Source organism: Lepidochelys olivacea (genome assembly GCF_965140295.1).
Source record: "Lepidochelys olivacea isolate rLepOli2 genome assembly, chromosome: 5".
In the NCBI taxonomy this organism is placed as follows: Eukaryota; Metazoa; Chordata; order Testudines; family Cheloniidae; genus Lepidochelys; species Lepidochelys olivacea.
The window spans coordinates 18,252,323-18,263,576 of NC_140415.1; the positions used below are offsets into that span (position 1 = coordinate 18,252,323).

The 11,254-nt window shown below is 38.9% G+C and overlaps 1 protein-coding gene across 2 annotated transcripts in view; it reads left to right on the forward strand.

Annotated features, from left to right (window-relative positions):
• DCC (DCC netrin 1 receptor) overlaps positions 1 to 11,254 on the forward strand; it is a 948,238-nt gene that overhangs the window by 551,293 nt on the left and 385,691 nt on the right. For both annotated transcript variants that reach the window (XM_084629005.1, XM_084629006.1), the window contains exon 6: positions 9,561 to 9,715. In XM_084629005.1, the coding sequence (XP_084485131.1) occupies positions 9,561 to 9,715 (155 nt within the window). The remainder of the gene's footprint in view (positions 1 to 9,560; positions 9,716 to 11,254) is intronic.

Here is an 11,254-nt window from a genome sequence, read left to right on the forward strand (position 1 = left end):
TCTGAATTTGATCCACTGAGTCTATACGAAATCTATTTTACAACACCTTACACATCACCTACACAATGTCAATGGGTGCCTAAAGCATCAGCTTGAAAGTTGCATCTGTAGTATTGCGGGGGCAAGATCAAATTATGATCTTTGTGATCAAATTATGATCAGTAACTTATGGGAGTGACTTTTGGGATGTTAGTGATATATGCACTGCATGGTCTGCAGTGTTAAACTCCTGTACGTTCCTTGAACTATCATTGCCGCTATAGCTAAGATACCAGAGAGTGACAGGTGGGTAACTATTTATATGTAAAGTGATTAGACCAAAATCTGACATAAAACACCAGCAGCCCAGTAGGGATCAAAGCAGAATTTGGCCCATGAAACATAGCTGCACTGATCAAAAGCTTTATCTTTATAATTTGCAAAGGTAAGTATAAAAGTAGTGGATTGCTTTCTTTGGGAGACTCATCCTTTGACGATAAGTGGGTCTAAATCTCTCCCAGCTCTCTGCAGTCAGTTCAACTTATCTCATTATTATCTTGCACTCCCCTCACCTCCCCCTTCGTTTTGTTGTATCTGTCTGTTGGCTCTTATACTTTGGGCTAGGGATGTCTTTCTATTGTTTGTTAGTACAGTGCCTAGCACAATAGTGCTAGGGACACTAGGTGCTACCACAAAACAAAGAATAATAATGACAGATTATTTAGTTAACCACAAAATAAAATAAATGTATACAATAGCAGTTAGTTTTTGATAAAATATTATGTGTGCAGCTAATAGAAACTATAACTGCAAAGTACTAAGTGGCCTGTCTTTCTTTGAGTGTCATCATGCCATGTTAAGATATTTACAAGGCCCAGAAACCCAATATTTTACTATTTGTGTATAAGTATTTACATTTAAAACCCTATTCCCAATGCCAAGTGGAATATACTCTAGCAAACTCATTATGATGGCAAGTAATAGGGTTCATTGTGGAACAGGCTATTTCACCCACTTTGAAGTTTCCACTTTAAATAACCAGTTTATATTAAGTATACAAATAACACCCACAGCTCAGTGCTAGTGGTCAATGCAGCCTCCTGTGTGGCTGAGGAGATTCAGGACTCTGTTGTAATGACTATAAAGGCGGGGATATTTTATGAAGGACACTGGATATGGACCTTGTGGATCTCATTTTCTAACTGCCAGGCTAGCACAGAACGCAGCCTATGCTGTCTAGAATCACCACACACTGGGTCTCCCAAAGTCCTGGGTGAGACTTAGCTGGCATGGAAGTTCAGTCAGATTTTCTGAGTGACAAGAACAGTGACAGCAACTATTTTGAAACTCCTAATTTTAGTAATAAATTAACTGCTTCAGTGCTGCTGAATGTGTGAGTTGGATAAGGCAAAGCAGGGCTTCCTTGTGAACCTGGTGTGGTACCTTTGAGCCGCTGATATTCTAACTGAGACAACCCTATGATGTTCTCCCACTGCACATAGACAGCGGCAAGTACCAGTTGGGAGGGGCTAGTGATTTTATTAACTCTCCTTTTATAAGCCACAATAGAAATCCTGAAGCTTCAAACATGACCTGGACTTTGAATATTAATATGTTCTTTATATTTCTGTCACAGGCTGAAAATTGGGAATTTGCAAACTACAAATGAAAACCCATCCGATTTTTGTCATTTGTTATTCACAAACACACAGTGCATGTACCATATTGTGAACTATGCCAGGATACTCTCACACACTTAAAACAACCAAACAAAACCAGCCACAAAATAGTGCATGGAGATTTTTTTAAATGTTCACTGACTTTTAGGAAAAAGCAATGGTAAAAATCAACAGCTCTAATAATAACATTGTACTAAGAACATCTTTCATCTCAGAATCTCAAAATGCATTATATGTTTAATTAACAAAAGTTTGCACCACTCCTTTAGGCAGGCATATATTATCCTCTCCTTCCCCTCCCCTACCCCCCCCCGTGTGTATATATATATGTATATATATAGGTAAACACCAACAGAGAGATTTTGTGACTTGCTGAAGGTAACAAAGTGAGTCAATAGTACAGCTGTCAAGATATCATAGAAGTCCAGTAAATTTACCTACCCACTAGACCAGTGGTTCTCAAACTTTTTTTTGTGTGGACCACTTGAAAATTGCTGCGGGTCTCGGCGGACTGCTTAATGATCTTTCCAAATGTTATTTGTACCGTTAGCTAACTATTGTAAAGCGCTTTGGATAAAAGTGCTATATATAAAAAAATAATAATCATTAGTGTTTTCTGTGCTACAAATAAAAGCACACAGCTCATATTTTAATATCAGTAGTCTTACCTTTCCAATGCGATGGATGTGCCCTCTCTTCCCCGCCATGGCAGCCCCCTGAGCTGAGGCTGGGAAGGAGGGGGGGTCTCTCTCTCTCTCTCCCCCGCTGCAGCAGCCTCCAAGCTGGGGCTGGGAAGGAGGGCCGTCTCTCCCTGGCAGCTGCAACCCTGGAGCTGGGGAAAGTCGCCTTTCTCTCGCCGCCACAGTCCTGCACATCCCAAATTCCCCCCACCCCCTCTTCTCATCCCACTGCCCCCTTCCACCTACCTATATTAACTGCCCACGGGCTGCTGAATATTCCCACTGTATAGAGCAAAACATATGTTACATTGTAGGCAGTCTGTTGTCCTTTATACATCACTGTGAAGTGCTATGGAGAGAAGCTCCAGCAGATCATTCTGAAATGCTGGTGGAAAATCTTGGAATTTCAAAGCAATGGAAACGTAACCTTACATAGACTAGAGAACAGAAGCTGGAGTGGAAAAAAGGAGCCTTTGGTTCATTGATGCCACTTCCTAGACCAGAATTAAAAGATGGTTTCTAGTTACTTACAAGTAGGCGAAACACGTGAATATCTATTCTTGACTCCATTGCATAAGTCTATCTGCTCATATAAATAGAAAAGCTCTACAAAATTATTCTTTAGAGGAGTCATGTGGCTTACCCTCATGTTGTTCCTCTTCTACAGATTTGAGTTGAGAAGTTATAAAAGATTCTTGTTCCTCATTCATTCAAAACACCAATTCAGTGTTCCTAAAGTGAATTGAAAAGTGATTTCTCTCTGCTTTTTAGCTAGTAAATATTATTGCCTATCACTGGAGGTAATGTGAGGTATATGGGAGCTCAGATTAGAAATTGAAGTTTGCTGGACTTGGGGTTAATTTATTTCTGGCCATGAATCTGGGCTTTGGAATCAGTTTAGTTTAATTTATCACTATGACTACGTAATTGGTGAAGGATTAAAATAAATACCTTATCTACAACTATACAATATCACACCTATATTTTGATAAGCATGACAGGAAACTGACGCTAAGAAGCTTTCACAAAATTAAAGATTGTGGATGCTACTAGCTCTTTTTATACAATACGATATGAATTGATATGATATTATGATATTTCTGTTCTCTGTTCAACAATCCTATGTATTAAAGTAACTTATAGTATTGCATGTGGCTCAGTTCGTACCTGTATCCCTTCCATTCTCCTGCTAGTGTTCTGGGAGATTAATTCTGTTTCATTTCTTCCGAAAACAACCTGTTTTCAATTCTAATCTATCGCTGGGGTATATGATTGCCTACCAAGAGTTCATTAAAAAGAAGCATCTGCCCCATGTAGTTCTTCTTTCTCTCTCTCTCATGAGGAGGAAATAGTCTGTGGATTTGAAACGTTTCTGCTGCTGAGTATTTTTATTAAAGTATGCCTCGCACTTGGAGTGACAAGTGGTGAGATGTGTGGTGGTTCTGAGATGCTGCAGGAGTTCATTCCATCCTTCGATGGCCCCTCAGAAAGATCTGAGTCCTGCATAAATGAGCTTTGCTCTTCCAGCAGAGCATTCTCTTATATCAGAGAAGAGCCATGGTTCTTGATCAGAACATCTAACCCAGTATCCCGTCTTCTGACGTTGGCCAGTGCCAGATGCTTCAGAGGGAATGAACATAATAGGGCACTTTTGAGTGATCCATCCCCTGTCATCCGCTCTCAGCTTCTGGCAAGTTGGAGATTTAGGAAATCCACAGCATGCGGCTACATCCCTGAGTATCTTAACTAATAGCCATTGATGAACTTATCTAATTCTTTTTGAACCAAATTATACTTTTGGTCTTCAGAACATCCCATGGCAATGAGTTTCACAGGTTGACTGTGCATTGTGTGAAGAAGAACTTCCTTATGCTGGTCTTAAACTTGCTGCCTATTAATTTCATTGAGTGCCCCCTAGTTCTTGTTATATGACAGGGTAAAAAATACTTCCTTATTCACTTTCTCCACACCATTCATGATTTTACAGTCCTCTACCATGTTCCTCCTTAGTCACCTCTTTTCTAAACCAAGCAGCCCCAGTTTTTTAATCCCTCCTCATATGGAAGCTGTTCCATACTTCTAATCCTTCTTGTTGCCCTTCTCTGTACTTTTTCCAATTCTAATATATCTTTCATGAGATGGGATGAACAAAATATTCAAGGTGCGGGCATACCATGGATTTATATAGTGGAATTATAATATGTTGTGTCTGAGTATCTGTCTCTTTCCTAATGGTTCCTAGCATTCTGTTAGCTTTTTTGACAGCAACTGCACATTGAGCAAATCTTTTCAGGGAACTATCCACAATGACTCCAAGACCTTTTTTGAGTTGTAACAGCAAATGTTGACACTGTCCATTTGTATGTATAGTTGGGATTATTTTTTCCAATGGGCATTACTTTGCACATATCAACATAGAATTTCATCTGCTATTTTGTCATCCAGTCACCCCATTTAGTGAGATCCCTTTGTAACTCTTCACATTCAGCTTTAGACTTAACAGTCTTGAGTAATTTTGTATCGTCTCCAGTTTTTGCCACCTCACTGTTTACCCCATTTTTCAGATAATTTATGAATATGTTTAATAGCACAGGTCCAAGTACAGATCCTTGGGGACCACACTATTTACCTCTCTCCATCGTGAAAAATGAGCATTTAATCCTATCCTTTGTTTCCTATCTTTTAACCAGTTACTGATCCATAAGAGGGCCTTCCCTCTTATCCCATGACTGCTTAGTTTGGTTAAGAGCCTATGGTGAAGGACCTTGTCAAAGGCTTTCTGAAAGTCCAAGTACACGATATTTACTGGATTACCCTTGTCCACATGCTTGTTGACAGCCTCAAAGAATTCTAATGGCTGGTGAGGCATGATTGCCCTTATAAAAGCTATGTTGACTCTTCCCCAACATACCATGTTTATCTGTGTCTCACTCTCACAGATCTTGAGAGACAGGCCAGTCCTTGCTTACAGACAGCCCCCCAACCTGAAGCAAATGCTCACCAGCAACCACACACCACACAACAAAAACACTAACCCAGGAACCTATCCTTCCAACAAAGCCTGTTGCCAACTCTGTCCACATATATACTCAAGGGACACCATTATAGGACCTAATCACATCAGCCACACCATCAGAGGCTCGTTCACCTGCACATCTACCAATGTGATATACGCCATTATGTGCCAGCAATGCCCCTCTGCCATGTACATTGGCCAAACTGGACAGTCTCTACACAAAAGAATAAATGGACACAAATCAGACGTCAAGAATTATAACATTCAAAAACCAGTTGGAGAATACTTCAACCTCCCTGGTCACTCAATTACAGACCTAAAAGTCACAGTACTCCAACAAAAAAACTTCAAAAACAGATTCCAAAGAAAAACTGCAGAATTGGAATTAATTTGCAAACTGGACACCATTAAATTAGGCTTGAATAAAGACTGGGAGTGAATGGGTCATTACACAAAGTAAAAACTATTTCCCCATGCTAATTTTTCCCCTACTGTTACTCACACCTTCTTGCCAACTGTTGGAAATGGGCCATCCTGGTTCTCACTACAAAAGTTTTTTTTTCTCCTGCTGATAATAGCCCAACTTAATTTATTAGTCTCATTATAGTTGGTATGACAACACCCATTTTTTCATGTTCTCTGTGTATATATATCTTCCTACTGTATTTTCCACTGCATGCATCCGATGAAGTGGGTTTTAGCCCACGAAAGCTTATGCCCAAATACATTTGTTAGTCTCTAAGGTGCCACAAGTACTCCTCATTCTTTTTGCTGATACAGACTAACACGGCTACCACTCTGAAATGTGTCTCAGATAATTCTTTTCTTTCCTATAGTTTTGATCAATTTGCCTGGTAGTGAAGTTAGACTTACCAGCCTGTAATTGTCAGGATCGGCTCTGGAGCCTTTTTAAAAATCAGCATTAATTTAGCTATCCTGGTTCTGGACCTTGTTCTTTTAGATATTCCCGATCATTAAGCACCCTGACTGAGCTGAGGGGGAGGTAGAGAAGAAACTGGGAAACGGACAAGGACAGGCTAAAGGGGTGCCCAGGATAGTGTCACCATGTTACCCCCTCCCCATCTTAGCGAGAGAGAGATTTGCTGGTGCTAAACTGGGTGTCAGCTCCCTGACACCACCAGGCTATTAGTCACCCAAATAATTTCCTCATGGCTCTGCCAGCTCTTACTTTGCCTTGCAGGTTAACATCTGGTGTACCCCAGTCTCTAAGCTCCTCTGAAGCATCCCTCTGTAATGTCCAGCCCCTATCACTGGACACAGTAATTTGTAAGTCCCAAGAGAACAGCATACACACAGCTTGACTGGTACAACTCAAGGCCATGGAGATATAGCTACAGTGAAACAATCCTAAATTTATTATCAAAGATTAAGACTTAAGAAATAATGAGTAAGGATAATGACTGGAAACAAAAATGGTTACACATATAAGAAAAAAACATAAAATGCAATCCTAAGTCTACACTTATTAATGGTTACCGCTCCTATTTAATAAAGTAGACTTTGTCCCAAGAGTTCAGTCTTTGACAGAGTTTCTGGTTTTCAGTCATAACCAAGCTCCAAATTTTCATGAACAACCCACACTATTCAAGGGATTTCCTCCATGAATGGATAACAAAGTGCTTTTCTTTCCCCCTCCTTACAGTCCAGTAAACCTTTGAGGAGCCCTTCTGTTTGTTCTCCTGTGTGCTGACCCCCATGTTGACATCATATCCTTACTGTGACTTGGAATGCAAATGTAGCTCCCATTGTGTTTGGCTTACAATTCTTAATTTACATCAGACATAGGAGTAGGTGAATGGCCATTCTTTTGTCTGGCAGAAAACCTGTTTATTATCTTTGCCTTGTTACACAGTTTAAAATATATTTTAGTAGGTACACATAATTTACACACCATCTGTAGATACATCTCACAATGCTAATGGTGACTAGTGTGTCACTGTGGCTTTCATTTAATGCCTTGATATTATCTGCGAATAAATGATATTGAAGTGTCATAGAATCATAGAATATCAGGGTTGGAAGGGACCTCAGGAGGTCATGTTAGATGTAGTGAGTTTATCAGGTCTGATAGGAGTTGCTGTTATCGAATGGTGAACCCTGGCATTGAGAAGTTCTGAGGGTTTCAAGGGTCCTGGGCAGAAGAGTCTATATAACTTCTAGATAATATTCTCCTTGGAACCTGGAGTAGAACATAGGATTCCTGAGTCATAACATTACTTCCTTTGTTGCACAAGTTGAAGGTATGTAGTGAGTGAGGCAGGAGATTGCAGGAAGAGTAAGGATGGACTCATGGTTAAGGCAATTAAATGCCACCCTGGAGAACTGGATTCTATCTCTGCCTGCCACAGATTTCCTATGTGATTTTGGGTAAGTCACTTAAGCAAAACTTTACACAGGTGGCCACAGTGTTCTTCATTTTCTAGGTGGCCAACTTGAGATCCTGAGGTCTAATTTGCAGAAGTGCTGAGCACTCACAACTGCAATAGATGTCTGTGAAAGCTGAGTTTTGAACATGTAAAGTGCTATATAGTGCTGTATACTCTGAAAAAAAATCAGATCCTAGGCATTGCAAGTTGGGCAACCAAAGTTATTGGACATCTTTGACCTTTAATTTCTTAAAGGTCTTGGTATCGCAGCTCCCCATCTGTGAAATGGGGATACTTGCCCTCACCTCACAGGGATGTTATGAAAATTAATTAATTAATTTGAAGTGGGCAGAAACTATAGTGATGAGTGCCACAGAAAAGCCCAGGAGGAAATTTTTAATTCTATGTTGAGAACTGGGTTTGAACAGTATACAGTAAATAAGGCTGCAGTGGAATGTCGGTAGTGGTTCAGAGACAATCTACTATGTCAATGTGGGCAGCCACAAGCTATGATACACATTGTTGAGAACTGCAGTTTCCTGGAGGTCTTTGTGCCTTGAACATCCTTGATAAGAATTCTGTGGCTTGGCTTGACTGGACTGCGTATGCCAAATAAATAATAAAAAGGCATAGGGCCACATGTTGAACAATGAGGAGAAAACAAAATATTGAATAATGGCTAATAAAGCGAGTCATGTCCATTCTGTGCACTAAAAGAAGCAGGAGACCTGTGGCCATTTAATTAAAGACAGACACATAATGTATAAGCACAAGGAGTCATATTAAGGTTGCACAAGCAATCTTAATTCTGATATTTCCTAACTTTTGAGTGTGTGATTTTGCAACCTTAATAGTCTTTTCATGTCAGTCCCCCCCGCTTTTAATGGATTTAGATATATTATAAATCAGACATTGGAAATGGTTGCTTGAGAAATACAATTGCATTTTCTGTTCAAATGAGAAGCCATGGATGCTACCTAGAAATGAATGTAATCTGGCTTCCTAGCAACTATGAATATTCAAAATAGTGAACATTGTTCCCCTGTGAAAGATGATGAACTGTATGTGAATTGTTTTTTCTGTGACAGGGATCTCATTAGAAATTTGATGTTATTAGCAGTTTTCCTCAAATTGCAAATCTCCATCATACCAGTATTATGGTAATGAAGAAATTAAATTAAATTAGCATATCATATACCATACTGCAAAAGTGGGAATACATTATAGTAATACAAGGCAACAGATAATTGCTATCTTAATAAGCATTTGTCCTCAGCAAAAATAATCCAGATTGTTTCTTCTTTCTATCATCATGGACAAAATTCATTCTTATTAGTGAAATCCTCATATTTTGTAAATCCAGTCATAAGTTCCACTTGGTTATATGAAACTGTTTTCTCAAGCCTAAATATACTTCATTCTGCACTGTGTACTTGTCTAAAAGCTACTTACCTGCATATTAATGTGCATGCTTTTGGCACCTGGTCCATTGAATGAGCTTTGGATCAGACCCCTGGTTACTCAAGGTGCTTATTGTGTATATTTCACACAAATCTTACATACTCTCCATACTGGGTTTTTAAGCTTTCCTTTTTGTAAAAATCATATGACTGTTAAATTGTATTCACTAAAATAAATGTTTTCCCTGGTATTTGATTTTTTTTTTTTAAAAAAACAGGGCTTGGGGAAGTAATTTGATTTGCAGATATGTTTTCTATTTCTGTCTAATATTTTCCAGGCCTAGTGAAATTATTAGGTTGCTAAATTTACATTCACATCCACTCACTATTTGTTTTGGTTTTTATCTCTCTCTTTGCAGTTCCTCCGTGGTTTTTAAATCACCCTTCAAACCTCTATGCCTACGAAAGTATGGACATTGAGTTTGAATGTGCTGTCTCTGGTAAGCCTGTCCCTACCGTGGATTGGATCAAGAATGGAGAAGTGGTCATTCCTAGTGATTATTTTCAGATAGTGGTAATTATCTGATTTTTGTCATTGCAAATTCACTATTTGACTTATTTTAAAGTATGTTTTTATTTCTGATTTGTTCCTTCTTTTCATAACCAGTGTTTTAACTAGTTTAGCAGAAGCAGGAAACAAGCAAAACTAAGCAAAACTGATTAAAAATCTCTCCTGCCTCCTGGTGGACAAAGGGGATATAGCACCAGAGTGCACTGTTACCATCTGACCCAAAGCCCACTGATTTCACTGGGATTTGGATCAGGCCCTTACTCTTTCATTCAACAGTGGTTTAGATTTTTGTTTAGGCTCTCCTCCAGAACAGAGCATTGACCATAACTTCATGTCATATTTTCAATTAAATTATTATTTATCACCTATTATTGATAAAGTGCCATCAGTGTCATGTATGATGCTTTACTACAGACAAAAAATGATAAATCCCTGCTCCGAGGAGATTACACTTTCAGACATAAGTTAGTAAGGGATGACAAACAAAGGGAAGGAAGTGAATGTGGGCGGATGAAGAATACAACAGTGGTCAGTCATCAAGTGTACTTATTGTTAAATGCACAACTTCTTAATCTGTCCTTCTAAAAATAGATATGTTTAAATTTGAAGATAGCGGATCAACAATTACAATGGAGGTTAGCGATACTTCACACATCTGCATGGGGCCTTTCTAGCTAGAGAAAACAGGCTGTGAGCCACAATGCAACAACGGGGATAAACTCGGACAAAGGGGAAACGGGGCTTAATATCCTTAAGCGTCTGTTTTAAGGATACACTGCAGTACGCATTTTAAGTAATCGTAAGTGAGAAAGGTAGAGCTCTTAAAAGGGAGCTAACAAATGCCATTTGGAATTCACAGAAGTGTGCAGATCTTGCAGCTTCTTAGCAATTTCTTTTCATAGGAGTTAAAAGTGAAACAGATATTTCTGCCACAGGTATGACATTCAACTGGCATCCCTCCCTGCATTGTTTTCAAATCTGTTTTAGAACATATTTGCTGAACTTGATCTTTCAATGATGATCCATCAGTTTCTTCAAATGCAAAGTATTTTCACCACAATTACATTAATCATGATAATGGTCATTTGACATGACCATTATCATATGACACAAGTTTGTCGCCATAGCACATAATAGGTAGTGTGATACCATGTCACATTCCCATCTTTTATTACCCAAATAGCATTATATGTGGGGCATTAAAAGTTAAACATCAATGGTGGAATTCTCAAAAGCATTGGCGTAACTAGTCTCATGAAAGTTAACGATAGCTTTATCACTAATTTCAGTGGGAGCAGAGTTGAGACACTGTAGAGTGCTTTGGAAAATCTCATCCCTAATATATCTATCTTTTGTTACAGCATGATAAAAATATCCACAGGCCATGAGATAATATTTTTCTTTTGATGACTTTGGTATAAGAAAGTTAGCATGTCTCATTCATATAGATCAGATTGCAATATTTAGTGCCAATTTCCTAGTGAATGCCCATTATAATCAGTGAAATGGACTATGTTCCTGTAAATTAAACTTCTTCCAATG